This window comes from Rattus rattus, chromosome 3, assembly GCF_011064425.1.
Source record: "Rattus rattus isolate New Zealand chromosome 3, Rrattus_CSIRO_v1, whole genome shotgun sequence".
NCBI classification, from domain to species: Eukaryota; Metazoa; Chordata; class Mammalia; order Rodentia; family Muridae; genus Rattus; species Rattus rattus.
In genome coordinates this window covers 64,894,171-64,917,512 of record NC_046156.1, presented here as the reverse complement: position 1 = coordinate 64,917,512, position 23,342 = coordinate 64,894,171, and the positions used below count along the sequence as shown (strand labels likewise).

Genomic DNA, 23,342 nt, shown 5'->3' with positions numbered 1-23,342 from the left:
GGACAAGGATGGCTGGTTACTTGAGCCGTGCCACATCCTGTTATGACAGCCATTTATCGGTATTTCGTTTGGGGATTCAGTTCCTTCTTACCAGCTTGGATCACCGCAGACAGACAGGTCTTGCATTTCTGGCCTTCAGTTTGCGTATAGGCTTATCTGGAAGAACATATAAGGGCGGCTCTTAATTCATGACTGAGGCTTGCACAATGGACAGTGGCATTATCTTCATGGGTTTTTGCCAATTTTCTTTGACTCTAAGGAACTGAGGACAGGCCCGACAGTCCACCTCGGTTCTACTTGAGGAACCTGGGAGAGCAAAGGGCCAAGGAATTAAGTTTCTTCTGCTTGGCCTCCTTCCTTACAGCAACCACCAGAGAGCGGCCAACGTCTGCCATCTACCCTTCCGATAGCTTCCGGCAGTCCCTCCTGGGTTCTCGTCGTGGCCTGTCCTCCTTGTCTTTGGCCAAAAGTGTTTCCACTACCAACATTGCTGGGTGAGCTTCTGTTTGGGGAAGAGGGGGCCTGGCAGGAGAGAGTACAAAGCCCTCGAGAGCGCTCTTCCTTTCCCTGAGTTCAGAACTGGAGACAGATATGAGAAAGATGAGTCTGAGCACAGAGTAGCTATGCCTAGGAGCCCAACCTTGGGTCCCAACCTGGGAAGGGACCTCCTGCCCGAGTTGGGGTGATGCAGACGGCCTCCACTTCCTTCAGACATTTCAATGATGAGTCTCCTCTGGGGCTGCGTCAGATCCTCTCCCAGTCCACAGACTCCCTCAACATGCGGAGCCGAACCCTGTCCGTGGAGTCCCTTATTGATGAAGGTGAGCAGACCTGGCCTCGGGGAGAAGTGTGTTGGCAAGATGGCGGCGTGAGAAGCCTGGGATGGGGAGGGAGACGATCCAGGGACGGGAGAGCTGGGCTCTGAGGTGCCGCCTGCACTGCTGCGTGCGCAGGTGTAGAAGTGTTCTACAACGAGCTCATGAGTGACTTTGAGATGGACGAGAAGGACTTCGAGGCAGATTCATGGAGCCTTGCTGTGGACAGCAGCTTCCTGCAACAGCACAAAAAGGAGGTGATGAAGAAGCAAGATGTCATCTACGGTACGCCAAGGGCACGTTGGTCCCCCTGTCCCTTTCTTGTTAACCAGGGTATGCCAACAGCTCTGCTTCCCTGTGTCTTTTCCCTGTCACCTACCTGTCGGGACACCCTCATCTCATCCTTGACCTCCATGTCCCCAGCTGGCACCAGCTTGTCCCTGTGCACCTACTTCTTGGTGCTGTTGGGATTTTTTTATTTTCTATTTAAGAGATAAGAGTCTCACCACGGAGGCCAGGCTGGTCTCAAACTCTCCATCCTCCTGCCTCAGCCCCCAGAGTTCTGAGATTATGAGTACGTACTACCGTACCCAGCTTCCAAGGCCCCACTTATATTTCTTCTTCAGCTCAGTCCTCAGTCTTCATTCTGCCTCCCCCATGCCCAACACTGTGCCGGGAACTGGGAAACCTACACCCCTAACACATAGGACTCTTGCTCTAAAATAGTCTACTGCTTGAAATGACAAGGAAGTGGTCTGAGTTGACAGCGGCACAAGCATTAACTTGGAAGAGATTCTCTAGGGCCCCATGAGTCGTGCCTGAGGTAGAGTACAGAGGGGACCCATGTCCCTTTGTCTCGCAGAGCTGATCCAGACCGAGCTGCACCATGTGAGAACCTTGAAGATTATGACCCGCCTCTTCCGCACTGGGATGCTGGAAGAGTTGCAGATGGAGCCAGAAGTGGTCCAGGGACTGTTCCCCTGTGTGGACGAGCTTAGTGACATTCACACACGTTTCCTTAGTCAGCTTTTGGAACGGCGGCGCCAGGCCCTGTGTCCAGGCAGCACCCGGAACTTTGTCATCCATCGTTTGGGTGACTTGCTCATCAGCCAGGTAGGAGAAGACACACGTGAACCTGTCCGTGAATGCACAGTTCTAGGAGTTGGTTCTTTCCCCTCATGCGAGGTTTGAATTCAGGTTGTCAGAAGTGCTTTTACTTGCTGAGCCATCTTGCTGGCCAAGGAGTAAACAGTTCTTACCTCCAACCAAACTCTGGTGGCCAGAAGGAAGCAAAGCAGGGAACAGCTGGAGAGGAGGAAGCTAACAGAAGGCCAGGGGTGTGCTGAGGGCTGCGATGCGGCTCTGTAGGAAGTGCTGACCTAGTCTTGCTCTCCTGGCTTCCAGTTCTCAGGTTCCAACGCTGAGCAGATGCGCAAGACTTACTCAGAGTTCTGCAGCCGCCACACCAAGGCCTTAAAGCTCTATAAGGAGCTGTACGCTCGAGACAAACGCTTCCAACAGTTCATCCGGGTGAGCAAGCTTCTCCAAGCCCAAGTCCAAGCCCAGCCTTCTCATGGCTCAAACCCAAACTCTCCCAGGGTAGCATATGGGAGCTGTGTCCTCATAGAGGGCAGTCCTTCAACACCCTTGTGAACTGTGCCCCTAGATGTCTTTCATTTGTCGAGACATGGTCTCTCTGTGCTGCCCTGGCTGTCATGGAACTCACTGTGTAGATGCGGCTGGCCTAAAACCTCAGAGATCTACCTCCCTTCCTGTACTGCTATTAAAGGCATCTCTTAAATCAACAGTCACCCCTTACTGGGCAAGAGGATGTTGGTCTAGTTTTCATGCCATCATTGGTTTGCTTGTCACCACAGACCTGTGACATTCTCTTACTCATTTCCCAGAAGCTGTCTGCCTAGACCAACATGGGGCGGATACCAGGGTGCCAGCCTCAGAGCCTGGACTCCAGTCTTTCTGTCCCCTTAGTCTTTCATCTTCCGTTACAGAAAATGACCCGCTCTGCTGTGCTGAAGCGGCATGGGGTTCAGGAGTGCATTCTCCTGGTAACTCAGCGGATTACCAAATACCCAGTGCTCATCAACAGGATCCTGCAGAATTCCCATGGTGAGGAAGAGCATGGGGGCAGGGCCTGCCTGTGGACATCCAGGGGAAGAAGCAGGATTGGTGGGGAGCAGTGAGCAGGCTCAGGTAGAGTTGGGTTGGAGTGGTACTGATTAAACTATCTCTCACTCCGGACATCTGGTACCAGGGATTGAAGAGGAGTACCAAGACTTGGCAGCAGCCCTAGGGCTAGTGAAGGAGTTGTTGTCCAATGTGGACCAGGATGTACATGAGCTGGAGAAAGAGGCCCGCCTGCAGGAGATTTACAACCGAATGGATCCTCGGGCTCAGACCCCTGTTCCTGGCAAGGGCCCCTTCGGCCGAGATGAACTTTTGCGGAGAAAACTTATCCATGATGGCTGCCTGCTCTGGAAGACAGCCACAGGCCGCTTTAAAGGTCAGTGGTCTTATTCTGTATGAGTTGCAGCCACCTTTTTTTAAAGTACACAGTAGTAGCTGTCTTCAGACACACCAGAGGAGGGCATCAGATCGCATTACAGATGGTTGTGAGCCACCATGTGGTTGCTGGGATTTGAACTCAGGACCTCTGGAAGAGCAGTCAGTGCTCTTAAACACTGAGCCATCTCTCCAGTCCCCATAGGGACTATTTTTACAGCCTTTCACCAAGGGTGAGAGTCAGAGGGAAACCTAGTGCTGAAGAGGCACAAACTTCAGCCAGAATCCCAACAGAAATGCATCTGGGAGACCCAGAGTGAGAATTGAACACTGGGGAAGGACTGAGAGGCTGGAGAATGGAGATGGGGCTACAGGGCAGTGTTGGGTGGGGGTGGGGATGGGATTTGTCAGGGTACACTATCCCAGGCTCACCTTTTAGAATTTATCTACAGTTAAAATCCTTGCCCCTAAATCAGGACAAGAAAATAACACCTCTAAACCTCGGTTTTAGAGGTGAAGGGTGGGGGGTACCCGAAGCCAGAGCCCATACAGAATTACATCTATGCTGTGAAATTCCTACCCCTAGGGCTTGCGTCCTGTTAGTCCTTACTAGGCTCTCTCCTCCATCCCTCTCTCTCCTTCCCATCCCTCCCACGCCGCAGCTAAGAATACCCAGCATTGAGGGGTAAAAATAGCAAGGCTGGAGAGCTCTGTTTCTGAGCGATTAGCGAAAGCCCTCCCCTCCTGTGTCCACGCTTTAGTAAGAATCCCCACAGGCAAAGGGTGACTGTGTGTTCCTAACTGTGCCATTCAGGTCTCAAAGAATTGGTCTTTGGTTCCTCCCTTCCTCTGTGTACAGGAGCCATGACAGTCTGAAAGCCTGGAGGGTGGGGCAGGAGAAAGAAACTGAAGCAGGGCTGGCTGGGGTTAGAGAACATGAGATTAGTCACGGGTCATGGGTGAGGGGTGGCCTTCAGTCTGCTCTCCTGGAAGGAAACTTACTTTGTCCCTCTCTTTGGCAAAAAGTAAGAGACAGGAATATGTCAGTGTATTAGAACACCTAAAAAGGTGCTTGCATTAGTCAGATGTCAGACACAACTTAAAGGCAAAGAGCACAACCTGTCTTGTTCTGGGAATCCTGTGACTTAGAAATATCTTGGATTAAGCAAGTTCTTGCTTGTACTTGCTTGTAGTTCAGCTATCCGAGAGCTGAGGCAGGAGGATCACTTGAACCTGTATGTTACTGTGTAAGTGTTTGTGTAACAGCAGCCGGTTTACAGAGTCTCTGAAGTAAGCATGGCTACTCTGGGGGGCGGCTGAAGACCCTGGGTTAAGAAGCATGAGTCGGGCTGGAGAGATGGCTCAGTGGTTAGGGCTGTTTTTGCAGAGGATCTGGGTTCAGTTCTCAGCGCCCACACTGCAGCTTACAATTTACAACTGTGTAACTCCAGTTCCAGGGGATCCAGCGCCCTCTTCCAGCGTCTGTGGGGATTACATGCATGTGACACACATGCAGGCAAAAACACACATACAAAATAAACTTCAAAGAATCAGAATTGGGTGACTTAAGATTTTTTTTTTTGTTATTGTTGGTTTTATTTATTAATTGGGTGTTTTTTCTTTTTGCTTTTTCTTTCTTTTTTCTTTTTTACTTATTCTTTTCAGACAATATCTTGCTGGCAGGCCTAGAACTTGATTTGTAAACCAGGCTGACAAACTTTTAGAGATCTGCCCGCCCTTACCCCGTGAGTGCTGGAACCACCACACCTGACTAAAACTGGCTGATTTAAAAAAAAAAAAATTCTGAGGCAAGAGTTCCTTTGTGTTCCTTACTGGCCCAAAAGACTGTTGGCATTGGCAACTTGTCCCCTCTATTTCCATGTTGTACGATTGAGGAGGTTGAACCAGGCAGTGGTGGCCACACTTGGGAGGCAGAGGCAGGCGATCTCTGAGTTGGAGGCCAGCCTGATCTACAGAGTGAGTTCTAGGACAGCCAGGGCTACACAGAGAAACCTTGTCTTGAAATATTGAAGGAAAAACAAAAGAATGGTGAGGTTGGAGGTCAGAGGTCAGAAAAGATGAAGGAAGCAATTGCAGGGGTTGGGGGGAACCCAGTGGAGGTGCGCCTGATCCTCGGAGAGGGGGCAAACAGTTGCTTTGAGCCTTTAGTGCCGACCATTTTCCCACTTTGTGTCTTGGCCAGATGTCCTGTTACTACTGATGACAGATGTGCTGGTGTTTCTCCAGGAAAAGGACCAGAAGTACATTTTCACGTCCCTGGTGAGCCTTCTTCTGTTCTCTTCATCCATTGTTTTTCTTACCCAGCCCAAGAAAGGCTTGCTGAGTACAATCCCTATCTGGCTGTTAATTCTGTGTAAAGAAAAAAAGTGAGGGGGTTGGGTATTTAGCTCAGTGGTAGAGAGCACTTGCTAGCAAGCACAAGGCCCTGGGTTTGGTCCTCAGCTCCGGGAAAAAAAGAAAAAAAAAGAAGAAAAGTAAGATAGCCGCCAGGTCCCGCTACTGTGCTCGGGCAGGTTTACCCCATTAGGGAAGCTGTCATTAGCTTCGTTTTGTGGATGACGAAGGTAAAGTTTAGTGCCTGGCGGTCCATGCCTGTAATGTCAGCTCTTGGGAGTTAGCGATGGGAGGATCAGGAGTGCAGGGTCATGAACCACACGGTGAGTTCAAAGTCCAGCCTAGACGACATGAGACCCCCACATCTAAAAAATAACTAAATAAGTAAGTAAATTTACCATTGGAACAGTAGAGTAGACCTTTCACTGCACCCTTGGGAGGCAGAGATAGGTAGATCTCTGAGTTTAAGCCAGCCTTGTCTACATAGCAAGTTCCAAGCCCATCAGGGTCATAGAGTGAGACCTTATCTCAAAAACAGCAACTATAGCAAAAGTAAAGCAGGCACAAGCTCCAATGCTGGGAGAGGCCCGAGGGTCACAACGTTGAGGCTGTTTGGGGCCACATAGTGAGTTCAACCCCAGGTTAGGTTACATAGTGAGACCCAGAAGAGAAGGGGCGGGAGGAAGGGAGGAAGATAAGAAGTTGGAGGGAAGGAGGGAGGGAGGGAGAATGTATCAAGGGACTCACACGCACATCTAAATTGTCCTGGCTGGTACTGATGCCTAGGGTTTTGGTTATGTATCACCATCTTCAATCCTTTTGGTATTCTAGGACTGAAACCCAGATATTAAGGGTTAGGGTGCCTCGGCTGAATTCTTCCCTTTTCCCCCGACAGGACAAGCCCTCAGTGGTATCCTTGCAGAACCTCATCGTAAGAGACATTGCCAACCAGGCGAAAGGGATGTTTCTGATCAGTTCTGGCCCGCCTGAAATGTATGAAGTGCACGCAGCATCTCGAGATGACCGTACTACCTGGATCCGTGTCATCCAGCAGAGCGTGCGCTTGTGAGTGTGTGCCTGCGTGTACACATGGCTTCCGGTCCTAGGTGGAATACGTCCGGGGACTGAACTCATCATGAGAGGTTGGGCAGAAGCTGGGAATAGACAAGATGAGTCAAGATAAGAGAAATCACATGAAAAGTTGTAATTTATATCCAGATAACCCAGCTATCCCTCCAAAGCACTCTGAACCGACAACGGTTTGTGTAGAGCTCTTTGGTGGTGGCAGACTTGCCTGCCTCATACATCGCTGGCAGTAGGAAGAAGGCTCTTATCTGGCTCTGTCATGTTTTACCTCTATTTTCTAAAAATGAAAGAATGGGGGTGATTAAAGCATTGATGTTAGTGAATTGAACACGTTTTATCCAAAATGTTGAGAACAGCCTGGTGTGGCATTAACACCTATATTCCCAATGCCTGGGAAGTGGAGGCAGAAGGATTCAGAGTTAAAGGTCAACCTTAATGCATGAGGAGCTCAGGACCAGCTTGAGCTGAGGCCCTGTCTTAAAAACTACAATAGGCCCAGCAGTGGTAGTGCACACCTTTAATTTCAGCACTGGGGAGGCGGAGGCAAGTGGATCTCTTGAGTTCAAAGCCAGCCTGGTCTACAGAGTGAGTTTCAGGATAGTCAGGGCTACAGGAGAAACCCTGTCCAAAAACCCAAATCAAACCAAACCAAACCAAAACCCAACACACAGTTAGTGCTGTAGCTCAATTGTTAGAGTGCTTGTCTAGCATTCTGGAAGCCCTGGGCCCCTCCCCCAGCACCACATACATCAATGCTGCAACCCACAGAGAGTCAGAAGTTGGCAACAATAACAAAAGTTGACAAAATGGCTCTCCCGATGATGCGACCAGAGCTAGAGGTGGATGCAGGCTTTTTTGGTTCTTTTTTTCGGAGCTGGGGACCGAACCCAGGGCCTTGCACTTCCTAGGCAAGCGCTCTACCACTGAGCTAAATCCCCAACCTGGATGCAGGCTTTTTATAACCTTTGTAAGCCTGAGTTAGAGAGATGAGGATTGGTGCCAAGAGGGACTAAAGCCATGGTATGAGAGGAGGGTCGTGTGCAAAGGAGAGAACGCTGATTGTTAATGTCTCCCACAAACCAACCTGCCTGTCGCTCTGCAGATGCCCGTCGAGGGAGGACTTCCCTCTGATCGAGACAGAGGATAAGGCGTACCTCCGGAGGATCAAGAGTAAGTTCCCTCCAGGGAGTGGGCTGATCTATACTGTATCCACGCAAAATACCATGCTGCTCTCAGAAAGGCTGGCTCAACAAGGGACTGGAGAGATGGCTCACAGGTTGAAAGCGCTGGTTTCTCCATCAGAGGGCTCAGGTTTGATTCTCCTCACCAGCCTGGTGACTCACAATTGTTTAACTCCAGTGCAGTGGATCTCTGATGCCCTGGGCCACCTCATTCACAGGCACATGCATGATGAACATACCTATGTGCAGGCAAAACTCACACACAGAATAAAATGATCTCGGGGAAAGTGAAAGCTTCATGTGGGCTGATAGTCTGTCCAAAATAAACATGAAAAAGCTAGGTTTAAAACAATGTGAAGTGTATTGGGGTGTGTGTGTGTGTGTGTGTGTGTGTGTGTGTGTGTGTGTTGGTATATGTAAAATAGACTACTATCTCTCTGTCCCAAGGGCATCTAGTGTCCCCTTGTGGCCTCTGAGGGCACTGCCTGCACATGGTGCACAGATGTACACAGTACATAGACATATATGTGGGCAGAACACCCATATGATTAAAAATAAAGGTTACTGCTGGGCTTGGTGCCCCATGATTTTAATCCCAGCACTTGGGAGGCAGAGGTAGAATGATCTCTGTGAGTTCAAGGCTAACATGATCTGTAAATCTAGTTTTAGGACAGCCAGGGCTGTTCACATAGAGAAACCCTGTCTCGGAAAACAAACGAAAGTGAAGAAAAAAAAGGTTAAATTTGTCCTTTATTGAGAGCAGGCTGTGGGGGTGCACACTGGTCATCCCAGCATTTGGGATCCACAGTGGTAGGATCAGGCATTCAAGTCTGTCCTAGTTCCTTTTAGATTGCCGTGATAAAACCCTATGACCAAAGAAAGCCACTCAGAGAAGGAAGGGTTTGTTTTGGGCTTACAGTTCCAGAGGGTTAGGGTTCATAATGGTGGGAACAGCGGGTGTTGGACGTGACCTCTGGACCAGCTGGGAAAGGTTGAGTTCTTTGAGACCCCAAAGCCTGCCCCCAGTTACTTCCTCCAGCAAGGCCACACCTCCTAATCCTCCCCACACAGCCACCCACTAGGTACCAAGTATTCAAACGCCTGATGAAAACATCTCATTCAAAATACCACAGAGGATAGCCTCAACTATATAAGGAGTTTGAGGCCAGCCTCAGCTACACAAGACTTTGTCTCAAAAACAAAAACAAAACAGTCCAAAGGCCGTGTCTAACTGCAAGTTACTCTGCTCTCTGAGTGAGCACTCTACAAGTATTCTTTTTTTTTTTTTGAGAGATAATTATTTATTATATATAAGTACACTGTAGCTGTCTTCAGACACCAGAAGAGGGCATCGAATCGCATTACAGATGGTTGTGAACCACCATGTGGTTGTTGGGATTTGAACTCAGGACCTCTGGAAGAGCAGTCAGTGCTCTTAACCACTGAGCCATCTCTGCAGCCCTCTACAAGTATTCTAATTGAAGGAAATGAAGAAGATGAGATGGTCAACCAGAACCCTTATTCACAGATATTTAAGATGCATGCATTTACTGTTATTTTACCTGTATTGGTGCTTTGCTTGCATGTGGGTTTAAAGGTGCCAGATCCCCTGGAAGTGGAGCTATAGACACTTGTGAGTTGCTATTTGGTTGCTGGGAACTGAACCCAGGTTCTCTGGAAGAAGAGCCGGTGCTCTTAACCACTGAGCCAAAACTCCAGTCTGTATTAATAGATTTTTATAAACAAAAGTAATGGTGATTTATACCACACATGCGATTTTTTGGTTTTGGGAATGCTCCAGGCCAAGAATTAAGTTCTGACCCTCTGCTGACCTTGGGCTACCCCTCTGCTGTCCCTGGCCTGCCCTCCCCAGGCTCTTTGGGTCCTTGGTCCTTCCACACTTACCTGTTCCTATCCACAGCGAAACTGCAGCAGAAAAACCAGGCGCTGGTGGAGCTGCTACAGATGAATGTTGAGCTATTTGCTGAGATGGTCCACTTCCAGGCATTAAAAGCTGGTTTCATCGGAATGCCCCCGCCCACCCTGCCCAGGGGCCTTTTCCGTCTTGAGTCCTTTGAGTCCCTTCGAGGCGAGCGTCTGCTCAAAGATGCCCTCCGAGAAGGTGAGGGCCACTGAAGAGCCTAGGCTGTTCACTCAACACCACAACCCATGGGGGGTTGGGTTTGTCCTGGTCTAATTCCTGGGAAGGAAAGGGGAAGAGATCTGAGCTTGCTGTTGTCGGCCTCTCCCTCAGGCAGGCTGTGCTGCCACTTGTGCATCTTTGATGTCTCTTGGATGCCACATGGCCAACTACCCAAATGGTGTATGTTGGGTGGATCCCCACTGGGTTTTGTCCCCTGTCCCCTCCATTTCTTTTCCTGCAGTGGAAGGCCTGAAAGACCTGTTGTTGGGCCCTTGTGTGGACCTGCCTTTGACAGCCCGAGAACCAGCCTTACCCGTAGAAGCTGACAGTGGTAGCTGTCCTGGGGTCACTGCCAGTGAGTACAGGGCATGAAAGCAAGATGGGAGTGACTTAATAAGGGAGGAGGGGCCCCAGGTACAAGTATATTCTGCTCCTCCTTCTCTTCTCTGCCACAGACGGAGAGGCCAGAACCTTCAATGGCTCCATTGAGCTCTGTAGAGCAGACTCAGATTCCAGCCAGAAGGTGGGTTCTTGGAGAGCCAGGGAGTGGCCAGAGAAAGGGCACAATTGGCCTATGGATCTTCAGTAGACAGCTGCTGAGGAAGGTTCCCAGGTCTGTGCCCGCTGACTTCCCATTCTTGTTCATTTCTGTAGGATCGGAATGGAAATCAGTTGAGGTCACCACAGGAGGTGAGATGGGAATTCTGTGGTAGAGGAGATAGATGAAAGCCACTATCTGAGAAATCATAACCCAGTTTGGGTGATTTGGGGGAGAATCTATACTTTGAAGTCTGTCTCTAGACACCATTTCCACACCCTCCTGATAACCTCCAGTACTTACCCTTCCTGAAGCCTGGGTACTATTTCACCCTCTTCTCTGTCCTCAGGAGGCGTTACAACCATTGGTCAATCTGTATGGACTCCTACAAGGCCTGCAGGTCAGTGAGCCAGGGCTGGAGTGGGGAAGAAAGGGAGGAGCTACCCAAAGGTGTCCATGCCATGACAGTCCTCCTAACAGGCTTAAGTGCTCCCCCAAGCCAAGCTCTCTGGGTCCCCGGGATTGAGAGAAAAGTGGATAGAAATGGCTTCTGAATCACCTTTTCACCTCACCCCACCCTCCAGGCTGTTGTGGTCCAGCAAGAAAGATTGATGGAAGCCCTGTTCCCTGAAGGCCCTGAACGGTGGGAAAAGCTATCCCGAGCCAACTCTCGGGATGGCGAAGCTGGCCGGGCTGCGGTTGCTTCTGTAACTCCCGAGAAGCAGGCCACGGAGCTGGCACTACTGCAGAGGCAGCACAGCCTGTTGCAGGAAGAGCTGCGGCGCTGCCAGCGGCTCGGGGAAGAGCGGGCAACTGAAGCTGGCAGCCTGGAGGCCAGGCTCCGGGAGAGCGAGCAAGCCCGGGCCCTGCTGGAGCGGGAGGCTGAAGAGATCCGCCGGCAGCTAGCAGCCTTGGGCCAAAACGAGCCACTCCCGGCAGAAGCGCCCTGGGCTCGCAGGCCTCTGGACCCTCGGCGCCGCAGCCTTCCAGCAGGCGACGCTCTATACTTGAGCTTCAATCCCCCCCAGGTAAGGCCGCCTGGAGTAGTGATGTGACCCTCGTGATTAGGAGCCTGCAGAACCTGAAGGACTCTTAGCTGGCGGGGATTTGAGCCCAAATGACAGCAGGCAACAGATTTGTGTCAGTTGATAAAATGCTTGCCTTGTAAACATCAGAACCTAAATTTGCTCCCCCAGAACCCTCATCACGTGGTACATGCTCACAATCCCCGTGCTCGGGAGGCAGATGCTGGTTTATCCTCTCAACTCATTGGCCAACCAGCCTAGCCTCTTTGGTGAGCTCCAGTAGGAGACCCTGTGTCATAAAACAATGTGGATGACTTTTGGGGGGATGGGGGTGGACGAGGGGTTCTAGACGGTTTCTCTGTGTTGTCTTGACTCTAGACTGACACTTACAGAGTTTGCCTACCTGGCAAACTTTGCCTCCTCCTCTTGAATGCTGGGATTAAAGGGGTGCACCACCACCACCACCACCACTAAAGACATGACACCCGGGGCTGGAGAGATAGCTCAGCGGTTAAGAGCACTGGCTGCTCTTCCAGAACTTCAATTCCCAGCACCCACATGGCAGCTCGCAGCCTTATATAATGCCTGTTCTAGGGTTTCCAACACCCTCATACATACACTGAGGCAAAACACCAGTACACATAAAATTTAAAAGAAAGAAAGAAAGAATCAGGCTGTTTCTAGAGTACCCAGGTTCAAGTCCCAGCACCCACATAACAAACAGTTCCAAGAGACCTGGCATCCTCTCACACACATAAAGGCAGGGAAAACACCAGTGCTCATAAAGTAAAAATGAATAAGTCATTAAAAGAAAATAAGAAAAAAGGAATGACACCCCAGGTTGACGATGAAACTGCACTATAGTAAGGAGCCACACTGTTGCTAAGGAGACACTTTGTTATAAATTGTTTCTAAGTCTCCATCCCTTACAAGAGTAAGTTTGTTTCTTAAATCTAATTTACCCGGACACTGTTTTTCAAGCTATGCTGAACTTGTAACTCCATGATGCTATCCTACCCCCTTAGGAAATGTATTCTTGCACTTAAGCTACCGCCAGGCAGGCAGGCAGCCTTGAGCCCTGAATCTCCTCTGTCCAGATGCTCACACCAATCTAAACAGTTGTTTTCTATCAACCCAAACCCTTTCCCATAAATAAGACCTCAAAAGGCAATGAGGGGCTGCTCTCTGAAACCCTGATTTAGCAGGGGCAGTCATCTGGCCAGACCCTGGGCACTTTGAAATATAGCTTGCTTTCTTTAAAGATTTATTTATTTTATTTATTATGAGTACACTGTAGCTGTCTTCAGACACACCAGAAGAGGGCATCGGATCCATTACAGATGGTTGTGAGCCACCATGGGGTTGCTGGGAATTGAACTCAGGACCTCTGGAAGAGCAGTCAGTGCTCTTAACCCCTGAGCCATCCCTCCAGCCCAGCTTGCTTTCTTTAATCAGACAGTTGTGGGAATGTTTTTTCTCAGGTCTAACCTGAGACTCTGGCTTCTTTATACATGAGTGCACACACATAGACAAGAAGTACTAGTTAAACTGAAAAGAAACTTAAGGCTAAGTTTAGTTGCAGAGGCCTGTGCAAATCTCCAGCACTTCCAACAAACAAATATTTCTATTAGTCTATGTGGCATATTATGGGTACGTGGAGTTCTTGTGTATGAAGGCCAACTGGAGGAGCAACTGAGCCCAGCAGATGTGGAGTGTTCAAGGATATCAAGTGGGTGGTGGATCTCCTGAGAGGGAGTCATTGGTGAACCCCATGAGACAATGCGTGTTGGGACCCAAAAGGCTCACCTGTGCCTGCACACTGCTCATCCCCTGGGCTTGTGCTTTTCCTCCCATAGCCTAATCGAGGCCATGACCGCCTGGATTTGCCTGTGACTGTTCGTTCCCTCCATCGACCCTTTGATGACCGAGAGGCACAAGAACTTGGTAGCCCCGAGGATCGACTGCAGGACAGCAGTGACCCTGATACTTGCAGTGAGGAGGAAGTCAGTAGCCGGCTGTCCCCACCCCACAGTCCACGAGGTGAGACCCAAGAGTGGTTGTGGGGTCTGGGTCCAAGCCCTTGGGACTGTGACTTCTGAATGTACGCTAAGTGACACCTTGAGGGTTACTAATGCTGGGAGAGACAGGGACGGTTTCCCTGCTCTGTGAGAAGACAAACTGGTGGTGAAATCCTTGAGAAGGAAGCAGTGCTTTTCCATTGGTTGGTGACCCCCAACCTTTGGAAGTAGTAGGAATCCATTTTTTTAAAAGATTTATTTATTTATTACATATAAGTATGCTGTAGCTGTCTTCAGACACACCAGAAGAGGGCATCAGATCCCATTACAGATGGTTGTGAGCCACCATGTGGTTACTGGGATTTGAACTCAGGACCTCTGGAAGAGCAGTTAGTGCTCGTAACCAATGATCCATTTTAAAGACTTCTTCTTCCCCCTTATCAAGGAATTAAATACCTCTTAGAGTTTCCTGTTATAAAGGTGACTTTGCTGCCTGAGGGTCATCCAGCCCCACCCTGGGAGCCTTTGTGTAAGTCTGCACTGCTCCTCTTGGGAGCTCCTGCCTGCTCACTCATTACCCTTACCCTGTCTGTCACCTTCCAGACTTCACCCGAATGCAGGACATTCCCGAAGAGACAGAAAGCCGAGATGGGGAGCCTACGGCCTCAGAGAGCTAAGGGGACACTTCCCCCTGCCTGGTGCCCCACTGAAGAACATTAGTAAAGGGGCAAACCTTGAAAGGACTGCCGATTGTCCTTGCCAGTTCCCAAGATCCCTGGATACCTAGGGGCCATGGGGACTTGGGGACTTAGAGGCCACCGCACTCCTGGTGTTCTCCAACAGTCACACCACAGATGCCGATTTTACATGCCTTCTCCCCCTCCTTAGGAAAAATTATTTATTTATTGTTTATTGGTTGGGGGGGGTGATTTAAAGGGCCAGAGACATGGGAACCAAGCCATAGGTATCAGAGGGCCTCTCCTTTAATACCACTGGGATATGTTTGGCCTTAGCCACACAACCTAACACCAACCCCAGTGACACCCATCTGTGGCCACAGAACCTACTGCCCCTTTCAGAAGGGCTGTGGGTAGGACCATGTCCCTTTTCCCACTCCCCTTAGCCTCTTTCTGCTGTTCTTTCTCTCCATCCTCCATGGATTTCTGGCTCCTTGGAGTTGATGGAGCAGGTAGCCATAATGTATTGGGGTGGGGAAGGAAGAATCTACAGGGACCAGAATGTTTTGTTTTTGGTTTTGTTTTCTTATTTTTTTTTTTTTTTTTTTGTACCAAAGCCAACCGCACCTGTTTTATATTTTTAAAAGAAGATTGTAGGCACTTCTAGCTCCATGTCTTTGAACTTGAGGAATTAGGGAGACAGTGACCTATTTCATCGAAGGTCAGGGGGCTCCCATTCAGAACTCTTCCTCAGCCATTTGCAGGAAGCTCTGAGGTGGGTTGGGAAACCTCTAGGAACCCTCACCTCGTCTCCCACGGTGGCAAGCAAGAATCGGGGGAGGGGGATTTTTTTTTTTTTCACTGCAACCCTAATGTCCACCAGCGATAGCCATTTTTCTGCCAATTGAATTGTTAAACAGAACAAACACAGTAACAATGAAGCAAAGAAAGAAAAAGCTCTGGCAGGGAAAAAAATTAAAGACCTGACACGCATGAGGTGCTGTCTCAGTGCCCGTTCTGAGGACTGCCGTGCCTGCAGCAAGGCAGTGACCACGGTTTCTGAAAAGGGGCTGTCACTACCTCACAGAAGAGGGCATGAATGGATGCAGCTGCTCAACTCTTATTAAACATCTCAAAATTGCAAGGCTGGAAATGAAGCGCCGTTCAGCCTCCAGCGGCTGGCTGTTAATGATACAGACATTAGAACGCTCATTTGCATCTTATTTGTGTGCTGTGCTCACAAGGCACATCTGGCTCTAACCACCCCTCTCGGTTCCCCTCCCTGCCCCCCATTTTCATTCCCACCCTGTGAGCCCAGGGCCTCGTTCTCGGAGTAGCAGCCTGTACACTCTGTCACTTGGAATGGTAGTAATTGGTTTCAGTTCTTGGTTTTGGCTCGTTCCACTTCCTGTTTCTAGGTCCTACGCTGGGGGGGCAGGGCGCACGGCCAGTGCATGTGCACCCCCACAGCCTGTGAGGTAGGGTGAGAAGGGTCTCAGGACCCCACTGAGAAGGAGAACTGAAATCGCACGGGCAGCACATAGATGTGGGATTGCTTCCTTCCCCTCCAGCAGCCTCTGGCCCTTGGGAGGCACTTTCTCTCTCATGGGATTCTTGGGCCATAGGAATCGTTTTATATGTTTATTTATTTACTTTAGTATTATCTTTGAGATAAGGTCTTACAGGGAAGCCCAGACTGGCCTTGGATTCAAGGCAGTCCTCTGGCCTCGGCCTCCCGATGCTGAAACCACAGACATGAGCCAGTATGCCCAGCCCACGTTGTTTTTCTTTTACACAATGGGTGCAAAAAAGTTGCCAGGCCAAGAAGCCAGCCCCCACTTGCTCTGCCTAACAAGCAGCCATGCTTCCGTGTCCAGCCAGTTGACGTTTAGCAGCTGTGCTCCAGGCAGCCCTCAGCATCTGGGCCGGAGCATGGAAGGGTCAGGTGGAGGAGTCCGGAAAAAAGGAGTACAGTTTCCCAGCCTTCCCCAGAGCGGCGGAGAAAAACCTAGGTGGATTTCCAGAGTGAGTTGGGAGAGGCTGGGTTCCTTTGCTGCCTTATTACCATAGCCCCAACCCAGCGTCAGCCCAGATCTGCTCCCACCCTCCTGATCGTCTGTCCCATGTTTGTCCCCTCCCTAACCCTGCTTTCTGAACCTAAAGTCTTAAATTTGCCCCCGCCCCCGCCCCCGCCCCCTGCCCCGCTGCCATTTCAAAGCTCTGAGACTGTGTGCTCCGAGAGCCAGGGTCCAGCTCTTTGCTCAAAACCATGCTGCTCCCTTAGAGGAGGGCTCTAAGCCTGGACACACAGCGTTCCACTGCCACACCCTTTCCTCCATGCTGCCCTCTCAGTATCCGGGCACATGCAGTTAATTGAGTTGGTCTTGTCAATATTTACCCCCGAGGGGTTCTGTAAAGCAGATATCCCCAGAAAAAGGCAATATCCGGACCCAGCCAGGCCTGCAGAGGCGCTGCAGGGGGGGAAGAGGAAGAAAGCTTAGGTAGGGAGGTTTACCCACCTTCCTGCATGGCTAGGAATAAACCTGGCACTTTGGAGCCACTTTAAACATTATCATAAAGAGGAAATTAAACATCAAGAGGCTAATTAAATCTTGTCCCCATCCTTTAATAAGTTGTGAGTCGGGTGATTTTTTTTTTAAAGATTTATTTATTTCGGGGTTGGGGATTTAGCTCAGTGGTAGAGCACTTGCCTAGCAAGCTAAAGGCCCTGGGTTCGGTCCCCAACTCCGAAAAAAAAAACCAAAAAAAAAAAAAAAAGATTTATTTATTTCATGTATTTGTGTATGCTAGAGCTGTCTTCAGACACACCAGAAGAGGGCATCAGATCCCATTACGGATGGTTGTGAGCCACCATGTGGTTGCTGGGAATTGAACTCAGGATCTCTGGAAGAGCAGCGAGTGCTCTTAACCTCTGAGCCATCTCTCCAGCCCTTTTTTTTTTTTTTTTTAAATTGGGTGGTTCTCAGCAACTGTGGAACAGGCTGTGGTGCCTGGAGCTATTGAAGCTTTATAGCTGCTGCTATGCTGGGGCCTTGAGTGGCTAGTGACATAGTGACAACCTGGTTACAAAGCTTCCCCAGAGCCTGGTCCTGAAGACAGGGATGGAGTGAGTGCTCCATCAATCTGCTGCCTCCTCTCTCCTGAAGCAGCCCCCAAGCTGCTTCTGATAAGTCTGATAGGTCATTTCAGGTTTTTTTTTTTTTTTTTGGGAGGGGGGAGTGGCGCTCTTCAGGGACTTGGAGGTGAATGGGGGGTTATTATGGTTTTAAATGAGTGTGGAAACCAAAGGGGTACTCCTACTCAGGAGACCATTGCAAAGGGGGCATGGAAGGACTAACCTTTTAGTTCGTGTCAATCTCGATTGCTGGTTTTTCGAGACCGAGTGGGGAGCATGCCAATTTCTCTAGACTACCAGAGGGTCTCGGGGTGCTGCTTCCTCCCCAGTGCCACTGGGTCCAGTGTTTTTAGATTGGATGCTAGAGCTTGAACTCAGGTACTCAGCACATGTGCTCCAAGTACCTTGCCCCGAGCTGTTGCTCTTGCTGTTGTCTCTAATTTTGGTGGTGGTAGAGTGGTAACGTGCGTGTCAGAGCACGCGGGTGGAGGTTAAAGAACAACTTTGCGGGGTTGGGATTTAGTCGATGGGTAGAGCGCTTCCCTAGGAAGGGAAAGGCCCGGGGGTCGGCCCCCAGCTCAAAAAAAAAGAAAAAAAAAAAAAAAAAAAAAAAAAAAAAAAAAAAGAACAACTTTGCATGCTTGGGTCTGTCTGTCCACCTTTATGTGGATTGGGCAATCCAACCCAGGTTCCAGGCTTCTGTGCCAAGGATTTTCCCGCTGCGAGATCCTGCTGGTTCTTACTTTATTATGTGTGTGTGTCTGCAGTGTGCATGTATGGGTATGCACGAGCAGATCATGAGACTTCATTATAGTCTATAAACTAGGACGTAAAATAACATCGAGACCTCAGTGGCTCACCTGTACCTGTCTGCCAGCTGCCCTCGCTTTCTTTCCGTTTCCCATGGAAGGTGCCAGTACAGGAACCCTGCCTCTGGCACTGCTAGATCCTTTTATCTTTGGAGACAGGGTCTAGACCAAGCTGGTCCTGAACCCTTTGTTCAGTTTAAGATCTTGAACTTAAAGGATTAGACAAGCACTCCATTAACAGAGATGTGTTCCCAGCCTCTAGAAAACAGGTAGAAAGCTATGCATGGCAGTCCCACCTAGAGAACCCAGTACTCGGGAGGAGGAGATGAGAGAATCGGGAGTTCCAGGCCGGCTGTGGCTATAGATTGGGTTGGAGGCCAATCAGAACTAAGTGCACACAGATGACTCAATACAGTAGACGCCATGCGTACATGGGGACCTGTGTACCTGGCGCCCACATAAAAGCCAGGTACAGCAGCACCTGAAGCTTCACCTGAAGCACTTGACTTCAGTGAGAGACTCTTGCTCGAAAATAAGATGTGGTTAGTTCGGGAATCAAGAGTGTTTGCTGGTCTTTCGCAAGACTCAAATTTGGTTCCTACCACCAGCACCCACACTGGGCAGTTCCCAACCATCTGTGAGGAGCTGGTGTCTATGCCCTCACCCCACACACTGACACATTTTTTTTTTTCAATTAAAAACGTTTTAAAAAAAAAAAAAAAAAAAAAAAAAGAACCAAAAAAAAAAAAAAGGGGCTGGGGATTTAGCTAAGGGGGAGACCGCTTACCTAGGAAGCCCAAGGCCCTGGGTTCGGCCCCCAAATACGAAAAAAAAAAAAAAAAAAAAAGAACCAAAAAAAACGTTTTAGCCAGGCAGTAGCAGTGCACACCTTTAATCCCAGTACTCCGAAGTCAGAGGCAGGTGGATCTCTGAGGTCAACCTAGTCCACAGTGTGAGTTCCAAAACAGCCAGGGCTACATAGAGAGGCCTTGTCTCAGGGAAAAAAGAAAGAAAACGAAATGTGGGGTTGGGGATTTAGCTCAGTGGCCCTGGGTTCCGTCCTCAGCTCCGGGGGGAGGGGGGGAGGGGGGGTAGGAATGAAGTAAACACATGGAGGGTTTAGAGAAATGCGTCAGCGGGTAAAGATCCTTGCCAGCAAGCCTAATGCCTAAACTCAATCCCGGAACCTTAGATGGTGGAAGGGAGAACAGACTAAGCTGTCCTTTGACTTTGCATGCAGTTGGAAACATGTCTCCTCGTCCAAACACACAAGTTAAGTGCAATTTTTAAAAATAAAAGCAAGGCGAGATGGCACATGCCTGTAATTCAGCGTGTGGGAAGCAAAGGCAGGTGAGACTGTGAGTTCGAGGGACAGCCTGGTGTATAGAGTGAATTCCAGGTCAGCTAGGGTTAGGTAGTAAGATCTGGTCTCAATAAAAATAATAAAGTTGTTGGGGATTTAGCTCAGTGGTAGAGCGCTTGCCTAGCAAGCACAAGGCCCTGGGTTCGGTCCCCAGCTCCGAAAAAAAGAAAAAAAATATATATATATATAATATATATATATTTAAAATATATATATAAGTTAAAAAAAAAACAAGGAATGAAGAAACCTTATGTCTGCCTCTGACCTTCACACATGCAAGTGTGAACACAAATATACACACACACACATACATACATATACATACATAACACATACATATACATACATATACATACACATACACACAGGAAAGAAGGAAGAGAAGGCAAAAATGCTCTGAATTTTAAAAGCTCAACTTGTTGGCACATGGCTAGCATTTGGAATTCTAGCATTTGGGATCAAGGTTAAAGCTCCAAGCTACCTGCAGCTTTATGGTTTGAGTTTAGCCTGGGTTCAGGAAACCCTCTCTCCCATTTTAAAAGAACTGACTTGTAAAAGTAATTTGCCTGAGGGGAAGGTTCCAACCCACGGGCCCTGGCACTTGGCTGAAACGCAGTTGCACTCGAGGAGACTAGCTTCTGGTTTCTGACCCTCAGCCTCCAAACCTTTTCTGTACCTCTTGACTCCCTCCACCCCAGACCCATGGCTTTCCCTTGTGATTGTCTCTTGCATCCTTGATGGAAAGAGACAGATCTATTCGCTATTCTCAAAGGCTATACACTCAGGGTCTGATAGGCAACCAAGATTCCCAGCGAGCAACTTTTTCTTTTTTCTTTTTTTCCGGAGCTGGGGATCAAACCCAGGGCCTTGTGCTTGCTAGGCAAGCGCTCTACCACTGAGCTAAATCCCCAACCCTCCAGCGAGCATCTTGTGGCAGCAAAATTAACAGACAAATGTTCAAGAGGAGGCTTCTCCATCATTTCTGTGGAAACCCCTGAGATGACAAAAAGTGAGTGGCCAGAGGATACATTTTTGGTTTTGGTACCAAAGGGACATAATGGATGCCTTATTCTAAAGTGACTAGGGCAGGGAGAACTGACTCCTGACCTGTTAGTCTAAGTTGTCCTGTAAAGTTCTTGCATGAAAGGTAAAGTGGATGATCTGGTTTATTCTCAGTGCCATCTCCAAAGATAAGCTTTGCCACATCCACCTCCTGTTTGGACTCCAGCTTCTCAGTTCTGTCACACCCAGAGTTGTTGATCAAAGATCAGACTTTTCCTGGGGACACTGCAGCCTGGCAGAGAGCAGCTTCTCCCTAGAGTCTGGGCTCTGCCCCTGATAGGTCTCAGAAGAGTGTTCAGCTTGCATCCTTCACACAGGTGTTCCGTTGTGTTTGAGTGTGTCAGAGAAGAGCCACTCTCCTGGGTGCTGGCTACCTATCTCCCACCTACCTCCTCGAGGGCCATTTGTTCCATGCATGCCTTGCTCTGGGGCCACAATCTTGACCAGAGACCTCTGAAGGAGCTGGCAAGAACCTGCTGGGGCTCTGGTCAGAGGAGACCATGGATCACATGTGTCAAGCAGGTGGTGACCGGGAAGATGTAAATATGGATGGTGTAGAAAGTACTGTCCTAGGGCACCAAGTCAAACCTTACCAGAATTCCCAGAGAGTGACTACATGGTTGGGAAACCCGCAGAGGGTGAAGGAAGCCACCAAGATATAGACAGAGCAACCTACCACTCGGCTGTCCTGCTGCTGTCATAGCCTCATCCTTGCTCCTGTTGTAGAAAGGCCAACAGCAGCAGGCTGCTGGTGGTAATGATACCCAAGGGCACGATGAAGGCCAGAACTACCCTCTAGCTGGTAAGCCCCTAGCCAGAATCTGCTGGGGAAACACAGGAGGCGGAGGCGCACGCCGCGCTACTCAACCTCAGCCCCAAAGATTGCTGTGGGCACAGTCACTAGGGCAGCTGCCACCCACACTGCCAGGGTGACCTCACCGGCCCAAAAGACTGAGAGGCGACTACCTGGTCCCATAGCCCTGGCCACCACCCGGTATTGTGCGTGGTACTCAGTGTTGTGATTAGGAACGTTCTAGCGTAGACACTCAGGACAGTGATCTTCAGAACTATCTTGCAGAGGGCACTTCCGAAAGGCCAGTGGAAATGCGTTGCTGACTCTGTTGCTCTGAAAGGGAGAGTGAGGGCCAGCCCCAAGTCTGCCAGAGCCAGGCTGAAGACAAAGGCTTTAGAACCGTGGCACGTTCTAACCACAGTTACCTAGTACCCACAGTACAGCCAAATTCCCCAGCAAGCCAGTGATACCTACAAGTCCTCAGAACAAGGAACTGGACAGTACTGTCAGTACTCAGCACGCTGTCTCTAGAGCCATTGACCAGAAGAGCGTGGACAGAGAGGCTGAAGAATTGGATGTGGCCATCACAAGGCACTGGGGGTTGCTGGAGCAGAGCAGAGGAGCCAAGGAGTGGCCTGTCTTCTGGCCTGGCACGTGCCACAGCGGTCTCAGGAGAGCTCTCGGGAGAACCCTTGGAATCTGGGTGTTGGTGTGGAGCTTTGGGTTGTAAGAGCCCCTGCCCATGCTCACACCTACAAGGGATGGGTGTTGGTAGAACAGCCTACTTCTTCCCAGCTGAACAACAGTGGTGGGTGGGGCAGCACAAGGGAGGGATATGTTCACACTGTCAACATGCATGTAATAGAGAAGGGAAGGGAGAGACTCGAGATGTTTAGAGCGACAGAGCCAAACAAGAACTCCGGTTTTGTTGTTGTTGTTGTTGTTGTTGTTGGTTTGTTTTTTTTCCCTCAGCGTGGTGCAGAGTGCTCTCTCTGCGAAAAGGAGAGGTGTCAGAAAAGGCCAGGAAAGAAATATGGCTTTAGAGAACCAGACTGGGAGTCAGAAAAGGAGAGAGAGAGGAACACACATGCATCTGCAGTCCCACAGTTGCTGTGTCTTTCCTATGACCCTCTGATGGAACCCCCTGTGCTATTTTGCTTAAAATGTCAATGTGGGCAGCCCAGAGATATTGGCTCTGTGGATGAAGGCGTCTGCTGCCAAGCCTGGTGACTTGAATTCAATCTCCAGGATCTACATAGAAGGATAGACGTGCCACTCAAGCTGCCTTTGACCTCCGCACTCATGCCATAGACTCTGCACTCCACGCACACACACACACAGACACAGACACACACACACACACACACACACACACACACACACACACACACACACACGACATACATCTCCCCGACAACGTGTTAAAAGAAAATACACAAAAAATTCAACAAGATGCCAAGTGGCTGTGGTCACTGGTACTTGCACGGCTGAGGCAGCTGGATCACCTGAGTCTAAGACTTGAAGGCCAAATTTGGCAGAACAACAAGGTATAATCTATAAATAAATAAGTACGTGGGGATGGCTCGGTCCCTGGAGCCTACCTACATAAAAGTAGGAGAGGGTTGGGGATTTAGCTCAGTGGTAGAGCGCTTGCCTACCAAGCCCAAGGCCCTGGGTTCGGTCCCCAGCTCCGAAAAAAAGAAAACAAAAAGTAGGAGAAGGCAGTCCCCCAGGGGTTGTCCTCTGACCTTTATACGTGCACAGTGGTATGCACCCCCCAACACGACTAAATCTTCAAAATAAGGTCAAATGAATTAAAGA

General features: G+C 49.5%; 2 protein-coding genes across 9 annotated transcripts in view; one reads left to right on the top strand and one right to left on the bottom strand.

The window, feature by feature from the left end:
• Arhgef2 (Rho/Rac guanine nucleotide exchange factor 2) overlaps positions 1–15,502 on the top strand; it is a 43,260-nt gene extending 27,758 nt beyond the window's left edge. For all 8 annotated transcript variants that reach the window (XM_032898053.1, XM_032898052.1, XM_032898055.1 and 5 more), the window contains 18 exons: positions 365–494; positions 712–821; positions 954–1,100; positions 1,678–1,928; positions 2,220–2,345; positions 2,825–2,942; positions 3,088–3,336; positions 5,539–5,615; positions 6,586–6,755; positions 7,879–7,946; positions 9,879–10,079; positions 10,342–10,455; positions 10,556–10,623; positions 10,755–10,790; positions 10,988–11,038; positions 11,223–11,666; positions 13,520–13,703; positions 14,285–15,502. In XM_032898053.1, coding sequence (XP_032753944.1) covers positions 365–494; positions 712–821; positions 954–1,100; positions 1,678–1,928; positions 2,220–2,345; positions 2,825–2,942; positions 3,088–3,336; positions 5,539–5,615; positions 6,586–6,755; positions 7,879–7,946; positions 9,879–10,079; positions 10,342–10,455; positions 10,556–10,623; positions 10,755–10,790; positions 10,988–11,038; positions 11,223–11,666; positions 13,520–13,703; positions 14,285–14,358 — 2,618 coding nt within the window. In that variant the 3' untranslated portion in view covers positions 14,359–15,502. The remainder of the gene's footprint in view (positions 1–364; positions 495–711; positions 822–953; positions 1,101–1,677; positions 1,929–2,219; positions 2,346–2,824; positions 2,943–3,087; positions 3,337–5,538; positions 5,616–6,585; positions 6,756–7,878; positions 7,947–9,878; positions 10,080–10,341; positions 10,456–10,555; positions 10,624–10,754; positions 10,791–10,987; positions 11,039–11,222; positions 11,667–13,519; positions 13,704–14,284) is intronic.
• A 5,431-nt stretch (positions 15,503–20,933) lies between these two features.
• On the bottom strand, positions 20,934–22,106 carry Rxfp4 (relaxin family peptide/INSL5 receptor 4). The gene is given in 9 exon segments (XM_032896705.1): positions 20,934–20,964; positions 20,966–21,326; positions 21,329–21,442; positions 21,445–21,524; positions 21,526–21,731; positions 21,734–21,923; positions 21,925–22,002; positions 22,004–22,061; positions 22,064–22,106. Coding segments are annotated over 9 exon segments (1,161 nt in total).
• Between the last annotated feature and the right edge of the window lie 1,236 nt (positions 22,107–23,342).